Source organism: Sphaerodactylus townsendi, linkage group LG03 (assembly GCF_021028975.2).
Source record: "Sphaerodactylus townsendi isolate TG3544 linkage group LG03, MPM_Stown_v2.3, whole genome shotgun sequence".
Taxonomy (NCBI): Eukaryota; Metazoa; Chordata; class Lepidosauria; order Squamata; family Sphaerodactylidae; genus Sphaerodactylus; species Sphaerodactylus townsendi.
This window is the reverse complement of record NC_059427.1, coordinates 143,329,102-143,353,217: the sequence shown is the minus strand read 5'-3', so window position 1 is coordinate 143,353,217 and position 24,116 is coordinate 143,329,102. Positions and strand designations below refer to the sequence as shown.

General features: G+C 64.9%; 1 protein-coding gene across 6 annotated transcripts in view; it reads right to left on the bottom strand.

The window, feature by feature from the left end:
* Positions 1-22,926, bottom strand: part of CC2D1A (coiled-coil and C2 domain containing 1A) — a 73,201-nt gene extending 50,275 nt beyond the window's left edge. For 2 of the 6 annotated variants that reach the window (XM_048490569.1, XM_048490570.1), the window contains exons 1-5: positions 22,829-22,924; positions 21,354-21,418; positions 16,882-17,008; positions 14,455-14,564; positions 12,120-12,188 (exon numbers count right to left, since the gene is read on the bottom strand). In XM_048490569.1, coding sequence (XP_048346526.1) covers positions 12,120-12,188; positions 14,455-14,564; positions 16,882-17,008; positions 21,354-21,418; positions 22,829-22,907 — 450 coding nt within the window. In that variant the 5' untranslated portion in view covers positions 22,908-22,924. The other 4 variants (XM_048490574.1, XM_048490572.1, XM_048490571.1 and 1 more) reach the window with 4 other exon arrangements.
* Between the last annotated feature and the right edge of the window lie 1,190 nt (positions 22,927-24,116).

Genomic DNA, 24,116 nt, shown 5'->3' with positions numbered 1-24,116 from the left:
CCCCCCCCCACCCCCCCCCCCCCCCACCCCCCCCCCCCCCCACCCCCCCCCCCCCCCACCCCCCCCCCCCCCCACCCCCCCCCCCCCCCACCCCCCCCCCCCCCCACCCCCCCCCCCCCCCACCCCCCCCCCCCCCCACCCCCCCCCCCCCCCACCCCCCCCCCCCCCCACCCCCCCCCCCCCCCACCCCCCCCCCCCCCCACCCCCCCCCCCCCCCACCCCCCCCCCCCCCCACCCCCCCCCCCCCCCACCCCCCCCCCCCCCCACCCCCCCCCCCCCCCACCCCCCCCCCCCCCCACCCCCCCCCCCCCCCACCCCCCCCCCCCCCCACCCCCCCCCCCCCCCACCCCCCCCCCCCCCCACCCCCCCCCCCCCCCACCCCCCCCCCCCCCCACCCCCCCCCCCCCCCACCCCCCCCCCCCCCCACCCCCCCCCCCCCCCACCCCCCCCCCCCCCCACCCCCCCCCCCCCCCACCCCCCCCCCCCCCCACCCCCCCCCCCCCCCACCCCCCCCCCCCCCCACCCCCCCCCCCCCCCACCCCCCCCCCCCCCCACCCCCCCCCCCCCCCACCCCCCCCCCCCCCCACCCCCCCCCCCCCCCACCCCCCCCCCCCCCCACCCCCCCCCCCCCCCACCCCCCCCCCCCCCCACCCCCCCCCCCCCCCACCCCCCCCCCCCCCCACCCCCCCCCCCCCCCACCCCCCCCCCCCCCCACCCCCCCCCCCCCCCACCCCCCCCCCCCCCCACCCCCCCCCCCCCCCACCCCCCCCCCCCCCCACCCCCCCCCCCCCCCACCCCCCCCCCCCCCCACCCCCCCCCCCCCCCACCCCCCCCCCCCCCCACCCCCCCCCCCCCCCACCCCCCCCCCCCCCCACCCCCCCCCCCCCCCACCCCCCCCCCCCCCCACCCCCCCCCCCCCCCACCCCCCCCCCCCCCCACCCCCCCCCCCCCCCACCCCCCCCCCCCCCCACCCCCCCCCCCCCCCACCCCCCCCCCCCCCCACCCCCCCCCCCCCCCACCCCCCCCCCCCCCCACCCCCCCCCCCCCCCACCCCCCCCCCCCCCCACCCCCCCCCCCCCCCACCCCCCCCCCCCCCCACCCCCCCCCCCCCCCACCCCCCCCCCCCCCCACCCCCCCCCCCCCCCACCCCCCCCCCCCCCCACCCCCCCCCCCCCCCACCCCCCCCCCCCCCCACCCCCCCCCCCCCCCACCCCCCCCCCCCCCCACCCCCCCCCCCCCCCACCCCCCCCCCCCCCCACCCCCCCCCCCCCCCACCCCCCCCCCCCCCCACCCCCCCCCCCCCCCACCCCCCCCCCCCCCCACCCCCCCCCCCCCCCACCCCCCCCCCCCCCCACCCCCCCCCCCCCCCACCCCCCCCCCCCCCCACCCCCCCCCCCCCCCACCCCCCCCCCCCCCCACCCCCCCCCCCCCCCACCCCCCCCCCCCCCCACCCCCCCCCCCCCCCACCCCCCCCCCCCCCCACCCCCCCCCCCCCCCACCCCCCCCCCCCCCCACCCCCCCCCCCCCCCACCCCCCCCCCCCCCCACCCCCCCCCCCCCCCACCCCCCCCCCCCCCCACCCCCCCCCCCCCCCACCCCCCCCCCCCCCCACCCCCCCCCCCCCCCACCCCCCCCCCCCCCCACCCCCCCCCCCCCCCACCCCCCCCCCCCCCCACCCCCCCCCCCCCCCACCCCCCCCCCCCCCCACCCCCCCCCCCCCCCACCCCCCCCCCCCCCCACCCCCCCCCCCCCCCACCCCCCCCCCCCCCCACCCCCCCCCCCCCCCACCCCCCCCCCCCCCCACCCCCCCCCCCCCCCACCCCCCCCCCCCCCCACCCCCCCCCCCCCCCACCCCCCCCCCCCCCCACCCCCCCCCCCCCCCACCCCCCCCCCCCCCCACCCCCCCCCCCCCCCACCCCCCCCCCCCCCCACCCCCCCCCCCCCCCACCCCCCCCCCCCCCCACCCCCCCCCCCCCCCACCCCCCCCCCCCCCCACCCCCCCCCCCCCCCACCCCCCCCCCCCCCCACCCCCCCCCCCCCCCACCCCCCCCCCCCCCCACCCCCCCCCCCCCCCACCCCCCCCCCCCCCCACCCCCCCCCCCCCCCACCCCCCCCCCCCCCCACCCCCCCCCCCCCCCACCCCCCCCCCCCCCCACCCCCCCCCCCCCCCACCCCCCCCCCCCCCCACCCCCCCCCCCCCCCACCCCCCCCCCCCCCCACCCCCCCCCCCCCCCACCCCCCCCCCCCCCCACCCCCCCCCCCCCCCACCCCCCCCCCCCCCCACCCCCCCCCCCCCCCACCCCCCCCCCCCCCCACCCCCCCCCCCCCCCACCCCCCCCCCCCCCCACCCCCCCCCCCCCCCACCCCCCCCCCCCCCCACCCCCCCCCCCCCCCACCCCCCCCCCCCCCCACCCCCCCCCCCCCCCACCCCCCCCCCCCCCCACCCCCCCCCCCCCCCACCCCCCCCCCCCCCCACCCCCCCCCCCCCCCACCCCCCCCCCCCCCCACCCCCCCCCCCCCCCACCCCCCCCCCCCCCCACCCCCCCCCCCCCCCACCCCCCCCCCCCCCCACCCCCCCCCCCCCCCACCCCCCCCCCCCCCCACCCCCCCCCCCCCCCACCCCCCCCCCCCCCCACCCCCCCCCCCCCCCACCCCCCCCCCCCCCCACCCCCCCCCCCCCCCACCCCCCCCCCCCCCCACCCCCCCCCCCCCCCACCCCCCCCCCCCCCCACCCCCCCCCCCCCCCACCCCCCCCCCCCCCCACCCCCCCCCCCCCCCACCCCCCCCCCCCCCCACCCCCCCCCCCCCCCACCCCCCCCCCCCCCCACCCCCCCCCCCCCCCACCCCCCCCCCCCCCCACCCCCCCCCCCCCCCACCCCCCCCCCCCCCCACCCCCCCCCCCCCCCACCCCCCCCCCCCCCCACCCCCCCCCCCCCCCACCCCCCCCCCCCCCCACCCCCCCCCCCCCCCACCCCCCCCCCCCCCCACCCCCCCCCCCCCCCACCCCCCCCCCCCCCCACCCCCCCCCCCCCCCACCCCCCCCCCCCCCCACCCCCCCCCCCCCCCACCCCCCCCCCCCCCCACCCCCCCCCCCCCCCACCCCCCCCCCCCCCCACCCCCCCCCCCCCCCACCCCCCCCCCCCCCCACCCCCCCCCCCCCCCACCCCCCCCCCCCCCCACCCCCCCCCCCCCCCACCCCCCCCCCCCCCCACCCCCCCCCCCCCCCACCCCCCCCCCCCCCCACCCCCCCCCCCCCCCACCCCCCCCCCCCCCCACCCCCCCCCCCCCCCACCCCCCCCCCCCCCCACCCCCCCCCCCCCCCACCCCCCCCCCCCCCCACCCCCCCCCCCCCCCACCCCCCCCCCCCCCCACCCCCCCCCCCCCCCACCCCCCCCCCCCCCCACCCCCCCCCCCCCCCACCCCCCCCCCCCCCCACCCCCCCCCCCCCCCACCCCCCCCCCCCCCCACCCCCCCCCCCCCCCACCCCCCCCCCCCCCCACCCCCCCCCCCCCCCACCCCCCCCCCCCCCCACCCCCCCCCCCCCCCACCCCCCCCCCCCCCCACCCCCCCCCCCCCCCACCCCCCCCCCCCCCCACCCCCCCCCCCCCCCACCCCCCCCCCCCCCCACCCCCCCCCCCCCCCACCCCCCCCCCCCCCCACCCCCCCCCCCCCCCACCCCCCCCCCCCCCCACCCCCCCCCCCCCCCACCCCCCCCCCCCCCCACCCCCCCCCCCCCCCACCCCCCCCCCCCCCCACCCCCCCCCCCCCCCACCCCCCCCCCCCCCCACCCCCCCCCCCCCCCACCCCCCCCCCCCCCCACCCCCCCCCCCCCCCACCCCCCCCCCCCCCCACCCCCCCCCCCCCCCACCCCCCCCCCCCCCCACCCCCCCCCCCCCCCACCCCCCCCCCCCCCCACCCCCCCCCCCCCCCACCCCCCCCCCCCCCCACCCCCCCCCCCCCCCACCCCCCCCCCCCCCCACCCCCCCCCCCCCCCACCCCCCCCCCCCCCCACCCCCCCCCCCCCCCACCCCCCCCCCCCCCCACCCCCCCCCCCCCCCACCCCCCCCCCCCCCCACCCCCCCCCCCCCCCACCCCCCCCCCCCCCCACCCCCCCCCCCCCCCACCCCCCCCCCCCCCCACCCCCCCCCCCCCCCACCCCCCCCCCCCCCCACCCCCCCCCCCCCCCACCCCCCCCCCCCCCCACCCCCCCCCCCCCCCACCCCCCCCCCCCCCCACCCCCCCCCCCCCCCACCCCCCCCCCCCCCCACCCCCCCCCCCCCCCACCCCCCCCCCCCCCCACCCCCCCCCCCCCCCACCCCCCCCCCCCCCCACCCCCCCCCCCCCCCACCCCCCCCCCCCCCCACCCCCCCCCCCCCCCACCCCCCCCCCCCCCCACCCCCCCCCCCCCCCACCCCCCCCCCCCCCCACCCCCCCCCCCCCCCACCCCCCCCCCCCCCCACCCCCCCCCCCCCCCACCCCCCCCCCCCCCCACCCCCCCCCCCCCCCACCCCCCCCCCCCCCCACCCCCCCCCCCCCCCACCCCCCCCCCCCCCCACCCCCCCCCCCCCCCACCCCCCCCCCCCCCCACCCCCCCCCCCCCCCACCCCCCCCCCCCCCCACCCCCCCCCCCCCCCACCCCCCCCCCCCCCCACCCCCCCCCCCCCCCACCCCCCCCCCCCCCCACCCCCCCCCCCCCCCACCCCCCCCCCCCCCCACCCCCCCCCCCCCCCACCCCCCCCCCCCCCCACCCCCCCCCCCCCCCACCCCCCCCCCCCCCCACCCCCCCCCCCCCCCACCCCCCCCCCCCCCCACCCCCCCCCCCCCCCACCCCCCCCCCCCCCCACCCCCCCCCCCCCCCACCCCCCCCCCCCCCCACCCCCCCCCCCCCCCACCCCCCCCCCCCCCCACCCCCCCCCCCCCCCACCCCCCCCCCCCCCCACCCCCCCCCCCCCCCACCCCCCCCCCCCCCCACCCCCCCCCCCCCCCACCCCCCCCCCCCCCCACCCCCCCCCCCCCCCACCCCCCCCCCCCCCCACCCCCCCCCCCCCCCACCCCCCCCCCCCCCCACCCCCCCCCCCCCCCACCCCCCCCCCCCCCCACCCCCCCCCCCCCCCACCCCCCCCCCCCCCCACCCCCCCCCCCCCCCACCCCCCCCCCCCCCCACCCCCCCCCCCCCCCACCCCCCCCCCCCCCCACCCCCCCCCCCCCCCACCCCCCCCCCCCCCCACCCCCCCCCCCCCCCACCCCCCCCCCCCCCCACCCCCCCCCCCCCCCACCCCCCCCCCCCCCCACCCCCCCCCCCCCCCACCCCCCCCCCCCCCCACCCCCCCCCCCCCCCACCCCCCCCCCCCCCCACCCCCCCCCCCCCCCACCCCCCCCCCCCCCCACCCCCCCCCCCCCCCACCCCCCCCCCCCCCCACCCCCCCCCCCCCCCACCCCCCCCCCCCCCCACCCCCCCCCCCCCCCACCCCCCCCCCCCCCCACCCCCCCCCCCCCCCACCCCCCCCCCCCCCCACCCCCCCCCCCCCCCACCCCCCCCCCCCCCCACCCCCCCCCCCCCCCACCCCCCCCCCCCCCCACCCCCCCCCCCCCCCACCCCCCCCCCCCCCCACCCCCCCCCCCCCCCACCCCCCCCCCCCCCCACCCCCCCCCCCCCCCACCCCCCCCCCCCCCCACCCCCCCCCCCCCCCACCCCCCCCCCCCCCCACCCCCCCCCCCCCCCACCCCCCCCCCCCCCCACCCCCCCCCCCCCCCACCCCCCCCCCCCCCCACCCCCCCCCCCCCCCACCCCCCCCCCCCCCCACCCCCCCCCCCCCCCACCCCCCCCCCCCCCCACCCCCCCCCCCCCCCACCCCCCCCCCCCCCCACCCCCCCCCCCCCCCACCCCCCCCCCCCCCCACCCCCCCCCCCCCCCACCCCCCCCCCCCCCCACCCCCCCCCCCCCCCACCCCCCCCCCCCCCCACCCCCCCCCCCCCCCACCCCCCCCCCCCCCCACCCCCCCCCCCCCCCACCCCCCCCCCCCCCCACCCCCCCCCCCCCCCACCCCCCCCCCCCCCCACCCCCCCCCCCCCCCACCCCCCCCCCCCCCCACCCCCCCCCCCCCCCACCCCCCCCCCCCCCCACCCCCCCCCCCCCCCACCCCCCCCCCCCCCCACCCCCCCCCCCCCCCACCCCCCCCCCCCCCCACCCCCCCCCCCCCCCACCCCCCCCCCCCCCCACCCCCCCCCCCCCCCACCCCCCCCCCCCCCCACCCCCCCCCCCCCCCACCCCCCCCCCCCCCCACCCCCCCCCCCCCCCACCCCCCCCCCCCCCCACCCCCCCCCCCCCCCACCCCCCCCCCCCCCCACCCCCCCCCCCCCCCACCCCCCCCCCCCCCCACCCCCCCCCCCCCCCACCCCCCCCCCCCCCCACCCCCCCCCCCCCCCACCCCCCCCCCCCCCCACCCCCCCCCCCCCCCACCCCCCCCCCCCCCCACCCCCCCCCCCCCCCACCCCCCCCCCCCCCCACCCCCCCCCCCCCCCACCCCCCCCCCCCCCCACCCCCCCCCCCCCCCACCCCCCCCCCCCCCCACCCCCCCCCCCCCCCACCCCCCCCCCCCCCCACCCCCCCCCCCCCCCACCCCCCCCCCCCCCCACCCCCCCCCCCCCCCACCCCCCCCCCCCCCCACCCCCCCCCCCCCCCACCCCCCCCCCCCCCCACCCCCCCCCCCCCCCACCCCCCCCCCCCCCCACCCCCCCCCCCCCCCACCCCCCCCCCCCCCCACCCCCCCCCCCCCCCACCCCCCCCCCCCCCCACCCCCCCCCCCCCCCACCCCCCCCCCCCCCCACCCCCCCCCCCCCCCACCCCCCCCCCCCCCCACCCCCCCCCCCCCCCACCCCCCCCCCCCCCCACCCCCCCCCCCCCCCACCCCCCCCCCCCCCCACCCCCCCCCCCCCCCACCCCCCCCCCCCCCCACCCCCCCCCCCCCCCACCCCCCCCCCCCCCCACCCCCCCCCCCCCCCACCCCCCCCCCCCCCCACCCCCCCCCCCCCCCACCCCCCCCCCCCCCCACCCCCCCCCCCCCCCACCCCCCCCCCCCCCCACCCCCCCCCCCCCCCACCCCCCCCCCCCCCCACCCCCCCCCCCCCCCACCCCCCCCCCCCCCCACCCCCCCCCCCCCCCACCCCCCCCCCCCCCCACCCCCCCCCCCCCCCACCCCCCCCCCCCCCCACCCCCCCCCCCCCCCACCCCCCCCCCCCCCCACCCCCCCCCCCCCCCACCCCCCCCCCCCCCCACCCCCCCCCCCCCCCACCCCCCCCCCCCCCCACCCCCCCCCCCCCCCACCCCCCCCCCCCCCCACCCCCCCCCCCCCCCACCCCCCCCCCCCCCCACCCCCCCCCCCCCCCACCCCCCCCCCCCCCCACCCCCCCCCCCCCCCACCCCCCCCCCCCCCCACCCCCCCCCCCCCCCACCCCCCCCCCCCCCCACCCCCCCCCCCCCCCACCCCCCCCCCCCCCCACCCCCCCCCCCCCCCACCCCCCCCCCCCCCCACCCCCCCCCCCCCCCACCCCCCCCCCCCCCCACCCCCCCCCCCCCCCACCCCCCCCCCCCCCCACCCCCCCCCCCCCCCACCCCCCCCCCCCCCCACCCCCCCCCCCCCCCACCCCCCCCCCCCCCCACCCCCCCCCCCCCCCACCCCCCCCCCCCCCCACCCCCCCCCCCCCCCACCCCCCCCCCCCCCCACCCCCCCCCCCCCCCACCCCCCCCCCCCCCCACCCCCCCCCCCCCCCACCCCCCCCCCCCCCCACCCCCCCCCCCCCCCACCCCCCCCCCCCCCCACCCCCCCCCCCCCCCACCCCCCCCCCCCCCCACCCCCCCCCCCCCCCACCCCCCCCCCCCCCCACCCCCCCCCCCCCCCACCCCCCCCCCCCCCCACCCCCCCCCCCCCCCACCCCCCCCCCCCCCCACCCCCCCCCCCCCCCACCCCCCCCCCCCCCCACCCCCCCCCCCCCCCACCCCCCCCCCCCCCCACCCCCCCCCCCCCCCACCCCCCCCCCCCCCCACCCCCCCCCCCCCCCACCCCCCCCCCCCCCCACCCCCCCCCCCCCCCACCCCCCCCCCCCCCCACCCCCCCCCCCCCCCACCCCCCCCCCCCCCCACCCCCCCCCCCCCCCACCCCCCCCCCCCCCCACCCCCCCCCCCCCCCACCCCCCCCCCCCCCCACCCCCCCCCCCCCCCACCCCCCCCCCCCCCCACCCCCCCCCCCCCCCACCCCCCCCCCCCCCCACCCCCCCCCCCCCCCACCCCCCCCCCCCCCCACCCCCCCCCCCCCCCACCCCCCCCCCCCCCCACCCCCCCCCCCCCCCACCCCCCCCCCCCCCCACCCCCCCCCCCCCCCACCCCCCCCCCCCCCCACCCCCCCCCCCCCCCACCCCCCCCCCCCCCCACCCCCCCCCCCCCCCACCCCCCCCCCCCCCCACCCCCCCCCCCCCCCACCCCCCCCCCCCCCCACCCCCCCCCCCCCCCACCCCCCCCCCCCCCCACCCCCCCCCCCCCCCACCCCCCCCCCCCCCCACCCCCCCCCCCCCCCACCCCCCCCCCCCCCCACCCCCCCCCCCCCCCACCCCCCCCCCCCCCCACCCCCCCCCCCCCCCACCCCCCCCCCCCCCCACCCCCCCCCCCCCCCACCCCCCCCCCCCCCCACCCCCCCCCCCCCCCACCCCCCCCCCCCCCCACCCCCCCCCCCCCCCACCCCCCCCCCCCCCCACCCCCCCCCCCCCCCACCCCCCCCCCCCCCCACCCCCCCCCCCCCCCACCCCCCCCCCCCCCCACCCCCCCCCCCCCCCACCCCCCCCCCCCCCCACCCCCCCCCCCCCCCACCCCCCCCCCCCCCCACCCCCCCCCCCCCCCACCCCCCCCCCCCCCCACCCCCCCCCCCCCCCACCCCCCCCCCCCCCCACCCCCCCCCCCCCCCACCCCCCCCCCCCACCACCCCCCCCCTACCCCACCCCCCCCCCCCCCAACCCCCCCCCCCCCCCCCCCCCCCCCCCGCCCGCCCCCCCCCCCCCCCCCCCCCCCCAGCTGCAGCCTCTCCTCATAGGGAAGGTGCTCCAGTCCCTCAATCATCCTTGTTGCCCTTCTCTGCACTTTTTCTATCTCCTCAATATCCTTTTTGAGATGCGGTGACCAGAACTGGACACAGTACTCCAAGTGCGGTCGCACCACTGCTTTATATAAGGGCATGACAATCTTTGCAGTTTTATTATCAATTCCTTTTCTAATGATCCCTAGCATAGAGTTTGCCTTTTTTACAGCTGCCATGCATTGAGTTGACATTCCCATGGAACTATCAATTGCCATTGCCTGCCTCTCTGTGGCGACTCTGGATTTCTCTGGGGGTCTCCCGTACGAGCGCTAGCCAGCGTTGACCTTGCAGAGCTGATGAGAGCTGATGAGACTGGGCAAGCCTGAGCCAGCCAGGTCAAGGTGGCCCACTGTCATGATCCTCTGGTGTCTTAGCCTGGGTCCTGCCATGTTTCTAGCTACTGAATGGCCCGGGAAAGTTTGATTGCGCTAGGTCAGGGGTTTGCAACCTGCGGCTCTCCAGATGTTCATGGACTACAATTCCCATCAGCCCCTGCCAGCATGGCCAAATTGGCTGATGGGAATTGTAGTCCATAAACATCTGGAGAGTCGCAGATTGCAGACCTCTGCACTAGGTACTGTTATCTCTTTGCAGCTGCTGGGGTGAAGTGAAATCCATTAGGTTCTCACCCCCCCTCCCACTTTATCACTGTCTGTTGAATGTGTGTGTGACCATCTTCTCTCAAGGAATGCATAAGTGTGTGTGTGTGTGTGTGTTTTCTCACCTTCACAGTAGGAAAGGGGGGGGGGGGCTGATGTGTTTCTGCCTGTTGCCTTGTACTCAGTTCAGACAATATAGCCAACAGCTTTCCTATGCTTGTCATCAATAAACTAGAATTCTGCTTCCAAAGTACTGATCGCTTTCAACTCTGGGGTTGCGACACTCACTTGCAAAGAGCAAAAACTCCTAGATTGCATTCTAGCATCAGAACAGAAAATCTACATGGCCTCTGCTCTTCCTCTGCACTGCCTACCCAAACGATCAATCTGTCTTACAGGGTTGCTGTAAGGCTCACTGAGACTGTATGTGAGTTTTCTATATTCATTAAAATGCCATACAATCGCTAATTATTATTTCATTAGCATTTATATAGCACTGTCCAAGAACCTTCATGGCCATTGTCTTGGGAATCCTGAAAGCAGCACCATATGGTAGGTCATATTATTATTCCCATATTACCGCTAGACAGGGCTGAGTGCTTAAAAACAGCTGTCTGCCCAGTAGAGAGCAGCAGCGGCATAGTGGTTAAGAGCAGGTGCACTCTAATCTGGAGAACCAGGTTTGATTCCCTGCTCTGCCACTTGAGCTGTGGAGGCTTATCTGGTGAACCAGATTAGCTTGTGTACTCCAGCACATGCCAGCTCGGGTTAGTCACAGTTCTTCAGAGCTCTCTCAGCCCCACCCACCTCACAGGGTGTTTGCTGTTGCGGGAGGGGGGGGGGAGATTGTAAGTCCCTTTGAGTCTCTTATAGGAGAGAAAGGGGGGATATAAATGCAAACTCTTCTTCTTCTACGTTCATGACTAAAACAAGATCTGAATAAGGAGCATCCAACTCGGGTAGTCCAAACCAGAGGAGGGCGAGGCAAATTGGTTCTTGGAGCCGGAAGCAGCCGTGATTCGGCACATTTACCCACCCGAATGATGCTAGTGGCACTTTTGCCAGAAGGGAGGGCAAACAAGGAGGCGGGGGTGAGGGGGGGCATCCCAGAAAAGCCTGTGCCTCACAGGGCTGCACCAGCCTAAAGCTGGATGCCAGCACTGCTGGGGGAGGCTATGGGCATTCCCAGGGGTGGAACTGACTTTAATTGGCTTCCATTGGCTTTTGAGCCCCAGCATTTTGCCCTTTGAGATGGCCAGGAATTTTCTGGAGTCTGCTGCCTCCCCGGGCCACCTGGAAGCCCTCTGGACGGGGTCCAGTGGAGGCACCATCCCCAGCCACGAGGGCCCTCTTAATTGTGAGCCATTTTGACAGACCTGCAAAACAGATTGGAGGTGGAAGCCCCATTTCAGTTACTGGAAGGGGGCTGGAATGAACAAGGTGTTCTAAGGTCAGAAGTACTTGCTCCCTGTTTGTAGTATTATAAAGCTGTGCCACAAAATGCCCACCAGATGCCTTTGGGAGCTTACATGCAGGATGTGAAAGCAATGGCCTTCTGCTGCTGCTCCCGAGCACCTGGTCTGCTAAGGCATTTGCAATCTCAGATCAAGGAGGATCAAGATTGGTAGCCACAGATCGACTTCTCCTCCATAAATCTGTCCAAGCCCCTTTTAAAGCTATTCAGGTTAGTGGCCATCACCACCTCCTGTGGCAGCATATTCCAAACACCAATCACACGTTGCATGAAGAAATGTTTCCTTATATTAGTCCTAATTCTTCCCTCCGGCATTTTCAATGAATACCCCCTGGTTCTAGTATTGTGAGAAAGAGAGAAAAATTTCTCTCTGTCGAAATTTTCTAACCTATGCATAATTTGACAGACTTCTATCATACCTCCCCCCTCCCAGACGTCTCCTCTCCAAACTAAAGAGTCCCAAACGCTGCAGCCTCTCCTCATAAGGAAGGTGCTCCAGTCCCTCAATCACCCTCGTTGCCCTTCTCTGCACTTTTTCTATCTCTTCGATATCCTTTTTGAGATGTGGCGACCAGAACTGGACACAGGACTCCAAGTGTGGTCGCACCACGGCTTCATATAAGGGCGTGACAATCCTTGCAGTTTTATTATCAATTCCGTTCCTAATCATCCCCAGCATAGAGAAAGAAAAAAAGACAATTTCTCCAACTTCAGAATTCAGAGCTGTTAAAAAGCGGCTCCCTATTTCTGTTCAGAAATCCCTGTGCCTATAAACTAAGGGGAAAAAAGGTCTCAAATTATTAAACATGGGGAAAAAAGGTCTCAAATTATTAAACATGGGGGGGGGGGGATTCTATCCTTGTGTTAAGTGGCTGCCAAGAACCCAAAAGAAAGAGAGTCGTGTTGGAATGGAAGTTTGCACCTTTGCAGTGGCTGGAGTCACAGCTTCCTTGGGTTCATCTTCCTCTTCAAGTACTTCATTGAGTTCTGCCTAGATGGGAGGAAAGGAAAAAACCTTTTATAAAGTGTCCAAAATTTAAATTTACCGCTCACAACATTGTTTCAGAACTACTCTATTTATTCAGAGGCCTATTTCTACCTCTAAGCCCCCCTCCGCACATGCAGAATAATGCACATCCAATCCCCTGTTCACAATTGTTTGCAAGTAGATTTTGCTATTCCACACAGTAAAATCCACCTTCAAAATGCATTGAAAGTGGATTGAAAGTACGTTATTCTGCATGTGCGGAAGGGGCCTAAGTGGGCTTTAGTCTGCAAAACCAGATGCCAGAGTAGAATTATGATCGTTGCAACCAATTATCACAGCTAACCCTCAGGAGCTGGTAAGTACCATCATTGTTTTAGGCCAGGCATGATATATCTCTGCTGGCCCATGCTGGACTCCGGGCTGCCAGCATCATTTTGTGTTTCTTAAATTTCTTTATTATAAACCACCGATGCCTTCCTTCATTACCCACCCACAAGGCGCAACTTCGGTTGCCTCCACCCCAGCTTCTAGAAGAAATTGAGAGACTGGCTTTACTCCCTTTATTCCAAGTATACCGTCTCCATGGAGAAAAAACAGACACCTGAACTCTAAATTCTCCTTCTTTCCCTTTCTTTAGATGAGGCATCTAATAGGTAATGCAACAGAATTCGGATTACAAAAATTAGAAACAAGGCAAAGAAGAGTCAGGTGTGGTATATCAAACAAAGAAGAACACAAAAATTATGGAAGTAGAAAACAACATAACAAGAGCAGGAGAGGCCACACAATAAACTGGTAATAAATACCATGAACAGTGGCATATACTGCTGTCCTGATCCTCATTATAAAAGCGCCTTCCTGAGCTGTTCCATTATACCAGGGGTTCCTAACATGGTGCCCACCAACACCTTTCCTGGATCCTGCCAAATGTTTTTAGAAACTAGGGAAGGTTGGGATGGGGGGGTACTTCTGCCCAGCAAGGCTTCTGATCAGCCATTGCAGATGTATTTATTTATTCTTCACATTTATATCCCGCCAACTCTCCCATAGAACTTAGGGCAGCTCACAATTAAAACATACAAAACAATCCAATAAATGGGAGAGTTGGCGGGATAAATAGTATTAAAATAGGCATTTAAAACATGATAAACAACATAATTTTAAAACAAATTACCAAGTCAGATGGCGTAAAAGAAACCTAACATGGTAGCCCTCAAATGGATGCATGCGCCATATCCAGATGAGGACCAGGAATGATCTTTTAAAGCAGTGGTTCTCAACCTTCCTAATGCCGTGACCCTTTAATACAGCTCATGTTGTGGTGACCCCCAACCCTAACATTTCTCCATCTTACAGATGGAGAACACTGATGCAGAGAGTCTTAGGCGACCCCTGTGAAAGGGACGTTCGACCCCCAAAGGGGTCCCGACCCCCAGGTTGAGAACCACTGTTTTAAAGAAAGGGATGCCCAGTGTGCTCATAAGAAAAGGCCTGGCGGAACAGCTCTGTTTTATAGGCCCTGCGGAACTGAGACAGACTCCGCAGGGCCCAGATGTCACCTGGAAGAGTGTTCCACCACTCCGGGGCTGGGGCCGTGAAAGCCCTGGCCCGTGTTGAAGCCAGCCGAACATCCCTGGGGCCCAGGACCACCCGCAAATTCCCCTCTGCAGGCCAGAGGGGTCTTTGAAGGAGATATGGGGAGAGGCGGTCACACAGATAGGCAGATATGTATTCGACTGACTGCAGCAGTTGCTGCCGCAACACAAGGATCTTCACTGTGTGACTAAAGGGTAATCTGCAGTGGATGTTTCGCGGCTTGTGCCACCCCCTGCGGCAGCTGTCCTTTGGCAACCATTTTGTCATTGTGTGCTCGGCACTTTTGTCAAAATTCCAAAGGGGTCCACAGGTTGGAAAAGGTTGGAGACCCATACATGATAGTACAGCCCTAGCCCCTACATAAATATGCCCTCCAGGCACCCCCACTTCACTTTCAAGCCACGAACGGAACTGGAAATGCTTCTTCCACTGCTGTCGTGACTGGATCCCTGCTCTCCTCCTGCTTTCCTCGCTTCGCCCCACCAGCCCAACCACAGCGCCATTTGGCGATAACTTCCTGAGGACTACCACACGGGCATCAGACTTCCTGTTCCCAGGTTGCACGAACGGTCAGCCCCTCAGGGCAGCAAGGGCATCAGCTGAGTGTTCCGCACAGACCACGAGTGTCAAATGAAGGCTTAAGAACACCAGCTACTCTGTGCGCTATTTTTACCAGCAGTTCATCTTCATCTTCCAAATCGTCCTCTCCTCCTTCATCCTCTTCGTCAAGATCCTTCATGCAGAGAGCAGCCATTCTCTCAATAGCCTCCATCGGCAAAGGGGCTATGAAAAAAAGTAGCAAAAAGGAACGGTCACTTGCTGCGCATCACAAATTTAACCTTGAGATGGGGCCAAAACGTTTCCAGGTGTGCTTCAACAGAAGAAGAGAAGAGAAGAAGAGCTGGGATTTACACTCCGCCTTTCTCTCCTGTAAAGAGACTCACAGGGGCTTACAAACTCCTTTCCCTTCCTCTCCCCACAATAGACACCTTGTGAGGTAGGTGAGGCTGAGAGAGTTCTGAGAGAACAGTGGCTAGCCCAGGGTCACCCAGAAGGCTTCATGTGTAGGAACGTGGCCCACTTATCCTGGGGAGAAGGGGGGGGGCTGTCATCTGGTTGAGGCCCACCCACCCTGGGGAAAAGGGGTGGAAGGGAGGGCGAAGGGAGAACCATCATCTGCTCGTGGCCACTCACCCTGGAGAGGAGTGGGAGGGAGCCATCATTTGGTTGTGGCCCACCCACACTGGGGGGGGGGGGGGAGGAAAGGGTAGGTCTTCCAGGGTTGGTGGGCCTCAACCAGATTACGAGCACCCTTTCCCCCTCCTCCTCCCTCCTCTCCCTCGCCTCAGGGTGGGTGGGGACACAACCAGATCATGGGCCCCCTCCCCGAGGATTGGGTGGGCCACGAATCCAGTTCATCACATGTCCAGTTCACCACATAAGAGTCTACTGCTTGTATGGAGGAGTGGAAAAACAAACCCAGTTCTCCAGATTAGAGCCCGCCACTCTTAACCACTACACCACGCTTGGGGGGGGGGGGGGGGAGGAAGGGAAAACAGTTAAAAGCCACACAAACAGGGCCACTCACAAACTTGCCAACAAAGGATTCTAGGCAAAATGTTTTATAGAGCAGCTGTGCGACAGGACAGCTAGCTTCAAGTCCAATAGGACCTCACAAAAAATAAAAAAAGTTTGAAGCTTGGAAGGCTCAAGCTGATTCTTTTCACTGACTCCTCGGGAGTAGATATAATCCAGAGATCCACTTATCAATCTCTGCCTAAGGAGCAGCAGTGGCTTGGTATGCCATGAGTTCGTGCACTAAACTGGAGGAACCAGGTTCGATTCCCCGCTCTGCCGCCTGAGCTGTGGAGGCTTATCTGGGGAATTCAGATTAGCCTGTGCACTCCCACACACGCCAGCTGGGTGACCTTGGGCTAGTCACAGTTCTTCAGAGCTCTCTCAGCCCTACCTACCTCACAGGGTGTTTGTTGTGAGGGGGGAAGGGCAAGGAGATTGTCAGCCCCTTTGAGTCTCCTACAGGAGAGAAAGGGGGGGATATAAATCCAAACTCTTCTTCTTCTTCTTCTTCTTCTAATTCCTTTCTCCCCCTCTTCTCCTTGTTTTAGCTTCAATTTATGTATTGATCTTTATTCATAATTTTATTTTCATTACCTGTTCTATCTCTGTTGATAGAATTGTACTATTATGCCAATAAAGGTTGTTGAAGTTTGAGAACCTGTAGTCCCAGGAGTCTCTTGGGTGATCCAGCAAAACACAAAATGACAAAACTTGAGGTCTTGGTCCTGCCATCTGCCCCTTTTCACTACCCAAAGAGCCAGAAGCTGTTCCCAGGATTAAAACCAAGAACCTTCCTAGGATTAAAATCAAGAAAGTCACCCTTGCAAGGTAGACCACTTGCAGTGTGAGTTTTACAAAACAATTCACCTGGCAGGTGTACTCATGTAGGTCTAGATCAAGGGTCTGCAACCTGCGGCTCTCCAGAAGTTCATGGACTACAATTCCCATCAGCCCCTGCCAGCATGGCAGCCATGTTGGTAGGTGCTGAGGGGAATTGTAGTCCATGAACTTCTGGAAAGCCGAAAGTTGCAGACCCCTGTCCTAGATACTGGAATTATGTTGAAGCTACCTGAAAACAAAACACCACAAAAATATAATTGAAGTGATTTATTCAAATTGTGTAGGGACAATGAGCAGTGAGGGATGTGGATTAAAATAACAAAACTAGATTAAAAGGACTAGTCACACTGTAGCTGCATTGGTTCAGTTTGTCCAGATGTTACCCTTCTAGTTGAAATCTTCCTACAGTCATGAAAATGGCACCAAGAACAGCATGAAGCAGGAAGTCCCGCATTTTATGACCAGGGGTCTAAATTGGCCTGGGCCCGCTGACCAATCAGATCCAGGAGCTGGTGATGTCAATTAATCACGGAACCCTGCTGCTAGCCGGATGACACAGAGGGTCAGTGTGAGATTAAATGGTAGGTCCTATTTGCAAGCTAAGCCCTCCCATTTCTCCCAGACGGCAGGGCTCATAATGTCATCTGTTAATTCAAATAGAATAGAAATACAGGGCCCTTACTTTTCCCATTTGATTTCTGCTTGGGATCTGGTTGGCCTCCAACAATTGCCAGGAATTCGGCCTCCAGTTCTGAATTGTCCTCATCAGTCATCATGCTTTCAGGAGACAAATCCACCAGTAACCCCAACTGCAAGAAATAAGAAATAATCACCAAAAGGTACTGTAGATGATAGCTATGCTGCTTCTTGCTTTCCCAGTCACCTGCTGCAATGCTGATCATATCCTAAACTAATGGTTCAGCTTACAAACCCACAGCATAGAATCCCAGCTACCAGGGGAAGCTGCTTTTCATCCAAAGTCTCATCACAAGTCCATAATGCCCCCTTATGAATGCAGCAGTTATTCTGAAGTTACAGAGTTGCCTTCAGGAGATCAGAAGTTCCATTTTAACCAAGTGGCGGGTGGAACAATTTGATTACAATGAGCTGTAAACTAACCCAAGATTCTTCAGAAACATTTGTCAGACTGTAACTGTGCCCGCTCCAAAAGTAACGATTTTTCAAGCCAGTTTGATAAAAGGATGCCCTTTTCCACCACAAGGAACTGGGCGAAACTGTTACCTGCTGTCAGAGAGGCAAAGCACACTTCGTGACTGCTGTAAATTCACTGATATGTTGCTAGAAACAGCCCGCCTATCAAAACTGAAATACAGCTTTTTCCCCAGAGTCACCAGCTGCTCAAAAGGGACGGGAGGATTTACTGGAGCCTCCAGTTGTGTCATCTGCATGCACAACACTACAGGGCGTTTTCACAACAGGATCCCAAGAACAACAGATGAAGCCGAGATGAAATCCAGCCCCCAACAAGAGCTTTGCTTTATTTTAATGGGAATGCTCTTCCTGCTTTGATATTTTTCTTTCATGGTCTGCAGAAGTAACAACACAAACCTGTCTGAATAACAATATCCATAAATTATGACTGTCTGTAGGTCAGAACAGGGAGGGTCACAGCAAGAAGGGAAACCCACTGTACTCTCCTGCCACTCATGGATGCAACTCAACCTTAAGGGCAAATTTAATAGAATGCAAAAGTGCAAAATAAGGAAGTGAAAACAGTTTTGCACTAAGTAAGAAGAAGAAAAAGAAGGAAGGAAGGAAGGAAGAAGAGGAAGGAGGAGGAAGAAAAAGGAAGAGGAAGAAGAGGAAGAGAAGGAAGAAGAAGAAGAAGAGGAGGAGTAGTTTGGTTTTATATCCCCCTTTCTCTCTTGTAAGGACACTCAAAGGGGCTGACAATCTCCTTTGCCACTCCCACAACAAACACCCTGTGAGGTGGGTGGGGCTGAGAGAAAGAACTGTGACTAGCCCAGGGGTCGGGAACCTTTTCCACTCAAAGAGCCATTTGGCTCGCCCCCCCGCCCCCCCGCCCACTTGCTTGCCCCCGCCCGCCCGCCCACTCGCTCGCCCCTGCTCCATTCGCTCGCCCCCCCACTCACTTGCCCCCCCGCTCACCCCTGCTCGCTTACCTCGCTGCCTTTAATTTCTGCCCGGGCTTGCCCGGGAAGGGGCAGCCACGCCGGGAGCCGCACGAGAAGCAGCGAAGAGCCGCGGGTTCCCGACCCCTGGATTACCCAAGGTCACCCAGCTAGCATGTGCTGGGAGTGCACAAGCTAATCTGGCTCACCAGATAAACCTCCACAGCTCAAGTGGCAGAGTGGGGAAACAAACCCAGTTCTCCAGATGCACCTGCTCTTAACCACTACGCCAGTGCAATTACTATGCATTCTGTGTTATAAGGTAACAATAAGATAGTAACAATATTTTCACTGAGCCACAACTGGAAAAGTCATAGTGAAATGCGCCGTAGCCTGCTTGAGTCCCAAATGCAGACTACACCTCCTATTTGCCAGGGAAAAAATATTACCTATGACAGGTACGTAAAATCAAAGCACTCAATAGTCAGCAGAAAAGTTGCAAATAACACTTGGGGCCTTTCCCCACTTACTGTTTGCTGTGCCTACTGCCCCCAAATAGCGCGTGGTCCAGCGGTGCTCCCCACGAGTCCAGGAGGCGACAACGCAGCCGCCCCAACTCTGCGCTCTAACGTCCCTTCAGCGTGCGTCATTTCTGACTGCCCCACGCTGTGGGGAACACAACCCCGGGATGGAAATCGCTCGCACTCAGAGTAGGGCGGGGAAAGTGGGGAAAGGCCCTTGCACACTCTGTCAGTTTGCTCACAGTTAACAACCGAATCACTAAACATTCTGGACCCTTCAGAGAGAGATGATTATGATTATTGATGTTTTTCAGTTAATTTATGTTATTATGTTGTTATGTTCTGCTCATTGATGTTTTGCCGATTTGATTATGATTATTGATGCTCTGTTGTTTATACGACTCTTGTTTGCCGCCCTGAGCCCTATGGGGGAGAGTGGGATGTAAATCAAATTATAAAATAAATAAAATAAAATAAATGTAAGAGACTGAACTATCCTTAACAATTGTGCCGGGTGTGAGCCAGCGGGCACAATAGCAGTAGCACAGAATGCCCTCGTTGCCATCTCACAGGATTTCACAAACGCCCCACAGGATGTTCTTGCAGCTTCGTTGTGAGTTCGCTGCCAAACTTGCTCCAATCGTTTCAGTTCTCGTTTTGTCTGCTGTAGATCCTCAGAGCACGAAGGAGCTGGCCTGACCCAGGAGCGGAGAGAACATCAGGGAGCGATCTCATTGATGGCTTGGGAGGGCCGGACATGCCAGGCCTCCACCAGCACATCGAGAGAATCGCTGGAGCGCTGTGTGGCCATGGTCACAGCTTAGCACAGATAAAGCTAGAGCGGTATCGAATCCTACAGAGCATTCTGGAAACCTGCGGAGACTAATCAGTCCGTCCAGTATGCAGTGAAGGGTGTGTGTTTATTTTATTTTATATTTATACCCCACCCTACCCCCAAAGGGCTCAGGGTGGCTTATAATGGCATAAAGCCCAAAATCATACATAAAATTAATAAAAACCCTAAAAATAACAATCAATAAAAACAAATCATAAAACCATTTAAAACAATCCAACTAAAACCCCCAAATGGCGAGACACATTGTTTCTCTCACGGGAGGCTCAGGGGAGATATCATAATCGGTAAACATCTGGCTACAGAAGGGGGTTGGGCATAACCACATCCCCACCTCTTTCTCACATAAGGCCTCCTCCCGCTGCCATACCTCCCACAACCCACAGCCACTGGTATCTATGACCCCCATGCTGACCTCCCAAGAATGGAATATCGAATCAGATGGAATATAACCCCCCCCCCCCCGCCCGCCCGGGCACAATCACTACCAATACTAATCCAATTCCTAAATTTCCCACTAAAGCTACAAAACAACACAATAGCCCCCTCCCCACCATATTCCTGCTACAATAAATCACACCTTCTAAAGCCTCAATTTCTTAACCCAGACAAAATGATGTAAATAAGCTACACTCAGATGGAATAAAAGTTCAGTTGATTTCCAAGCCTTCTCCTCCAAACTGCTGAGACCGGCTCTCTCCGAATGGACCCTGGAGCCCAGGTTTGACTCCTACCCCCTTATTTTTTTAAAAAATCTTTAAATTTTTAAAAATAATTTTATTGAAATATTAAAGTGTTTACATTCAAATTAAAGCACCATATTTGTGTACATATAACTACAAAGGAAATATGCATAAATTATTTCTGCATCTTCAGATCTTAAAATCTATATTATTCTTCCTTACTTTTTGGCTGATGTGATAGATTGTAGTTTAAACTACTATTGAAGGACTATTTAGAATCCTGTTTTGTTGGCAAGAAACAAACTATTTGTTAAAGCACCCAACTGGGACATTAAAACAAATGTCAGTTTGTTACAAATTGGGAAGCCTTCAGTGTTACTTTGGAGCACAAGCAAGCAGGAAGTTTGAGCCTGGGGATGTCCGAGGGTTGTTCTTGGACTTGCTTTCTCTATGCTAAGCTGTGGGGCTCCCAGACTGTCATTCTACGGGTAGAGCGTAGAATGACAGTCTGGGAGCCCCACAGCTTAGCACACATAAAGCAAATATCATATCACCCAAAAAGTGCATCACAAACTAGGAAGTCTTTCAGCTCAGGATGATAACTGTGAGGGCGTGGTGGATCAGAGAGCGTAGAACGAATCAGGCTGGCTTATTCTTGCCACAAACCAATTATAGTTAGTTTGTGAATCGTATATAGGCTCTGATTTCAGATGGACAATTAAAAATAACACTGGATTACAAACAGACTGGAATTTGCTAGTTAGGATTATAGGTTCTTTTTACAATTACTGAGAGACTTTCTCTGGAAGATTTTACATGCTGCAGGGGTAAGCCAAGACGGAAAGAAGAGGATCCATTACACCTGTGCCATTGTTTCATAAGACAGAGCAGCAGCAACCTGTATGGCATTTCCCAATGCAACATCTACAAGCTCGTGGACCAAGCCCTTGAAAGGAACTCTATTTAGAGACACAAGGTGAAAGAAACTCAGTAGGAGGACTTACCTGCTGAGGTGTGCCAGGTCCTTTGCCTCCCGGTGGCTTCCTGTTCCTGTTCATTTCTCTTTGCTCTGCTCTCAAGCGGTACAAAACAGAGTTAGAGCCCCCAGCCAGATGGAGGCAGATTTTTAATGGGATCAGGCAGTCCTTGTCCCAGTTATCTGCATTATCTCCCTCTTCTGTTCATCCCTTCTTCCACCAGCTGTAGCCCAGCCTCCACTTCTTTTCCAAAGGAGGAGGAGGAGGAGGAGGAGGAGGAGAGAGCCCGGTGAATACCAAGCAAACTGAAACCAGGTCTAAGGTTCTGTGAGCTCCTCTCCCTTCCCCGAGCATCCTTCCTTCCACTGTCACACAGCCCTCTGCCACAGAAGCATTCAATGGAGTTGCAGTCCTTAGCCACAACTATTAGGGACAGAATTCATTGGGAGTTCTGGTGACTGCAGACCTTGGGAGTCAGCCCCGCTGAAATCAGTTGGGCTAAATTACCTATTGCATTAGTTTCCTACGTTTTACCCCAGTGGGGTCCTGAAGTGGGTTACACTCTGCTCCTTTCTTACATTTTATCCTCACAACAACCCTCTCAGGTAGGTTTTGCTGAGAGGGTGTGTGACTGGCCCAAGGTCATCCTCTGAAGTCTCTGGCAGGGTGAGGGATTCACGCCCCGGTCTCCATCACTCTGACCACTAACACCCACATTGATGGCGTCAATACCAGTCAAGATTCAGAGGATGGGTTATTTGTTTTCTCACTCCACGGCTTTGAGAATCTTATTTATTCTGAAGAGCCCCTTAAGATATGCAAATTCAGAAGGACATTGTAAGCTGCCCTAAGCCCTTTGGGGGTAGGGCGGGGTATAAATATAAAAATAAACAAACAAATAAATAAATGAGCTGGGATTTAAGGGTTTGGCACTTCAGGTTACTTGTTTTAAAAAACGAAATTTAATTTTCACCCACAAGGGGTCCTGGTTCATATAAGGACCACAGGGAAGAGAGGCTAATTCATTTCTTATTTATTTAGTTAATTCACTTATACCCCCCATCTTTTTTTCCATTGAGGACCCATGCCATCCTACATCATTCTCCTCTCCCCCTCACAACATCTCTGTGAGGTAGGTCAGGCTGAGCAAGCATGGCCTAGGCCACCCGCCCAGTTTCTATGGCAGAGTGGGGCCACTCTAACCAACACCAACACCCCCCGCTGCCTCTCCCAAGGGCCCTGACTCCGGACCGGGCCCTGGAAACCGCAGAGAGCTCTGTACACGAAACTCCCGCCGCACGTCTGGACGAATGAGCCCGCCGACGCGTGTCCCGCTTTCACACCGCCGCAGTCCTCAAACCGCCCTTCTTCCAGACCCGCCTCCACTCCTTTGCCGCCTTCTGTAACCACTGGACCAGACAGCCCGCCAACGCAATGAGTGGGAAGGGTCTCGGCCCCTCCACCCCGCTTCCCTTCCCTTCCCTCCCCTCACAAACACTCACTTCCTGCTTTTCCTGAGACGGCCGACAACAAGCGGCTCTGCTTTACAGCTCCCCTGAAGCTGTCGCAAAACGAGTCCATCCCACGACAAACCCTTCTCGCTTGACGGCATCTTCTCTCGGGCAGACGGGAGGGGGCGCTAGAGTGAAGGCTCTTTTGCCCGCAAACTAGAACTCCGGGTTTACTTTTGACGCCCAGGAAAAGGGCGGAAGTGAGTTTAAAGAGAAAGGGTTTTAACCCTCCTGTATTAGCATTATTGTTATCATCGAAGGCTTTCACGGCCGGATTCAACTGGTTGTGGTGGGTTTTCCGAACTGTGTGGCCGTGGTCTGGTGGATCTTGTTCCTAAAGTTTCGCCTGCATCTGTGGCTGGCATCTTCAGAGGCGTATCACAGGGAGAAGTGTGCTACACACTGTGTCCAGTGAGAAGGAAATGTTTAGTGGGGATAAATTGTCCATGTCCCCAGTGAGGAACCAATCAGTAAGTTGGTTCTGGTGGGTTTTCTGGGCTGTGTGGCCGTGGTCTGGTGGATTTTGTTCCTAACGTTTCGCCTGCATCTGTGGCTGGCTTCTTCAGAGGTGTATCCCAGAGGAAAGTCTCTTTCAGTGACCAGGGCCACACAGCCCGGAAAACCCACCACAACCAGTTGAATCCGGCCGTGAAAGCCTTCGACAATACATCAATCAGTAAGTGTTTGGGTGGAACTTGCTATTCAAAGGTGTGGTACTATCAAGGAGGGTTAGAAAAACGATAAAACTTTCCAGTTAATCAGCATTAAAGCAACATGCAATGAGGACTGCTTATAATTTCCCTGCCAATAACTACAACCCTGTTTCATCATCTTCATTAGTATTAGTATACTGTTTGTTGCATTGATCGGAATAAATCGTAGTAATTTGTTCTTCGTTTTTGCTCTCCTACTTTGTCCAGCTTATGTAACCCCCATGCCCAGAATGGGTTGACCCAGTAAGTGGGTGGAGACTCAGAGCAGCAGAAAGGCTGAAAGAGCTCTTTGCAGAAGACAAGGGTACCAGACTCGGACCTTGATTTCTATAAGCCCTTAACACCTTGTTAAGGGTTTCTTTTGTGGTTGTAATGGGTGAGAGTTCTCCTGGAGACCTTCATCATGTTGCAACCTGTTCATCAAGCCCTTGGAGTCTTCAGGAGCCAGCCAACTTGCAAAGAAGAATTTGGACTTGGCAATATCAGTAGACTGTAAATAGAAGGACTTGAAATGCAACCTGAACAGGACCTTGAATTGTAACGTTAAATGTTGATGTTTTAAAAGT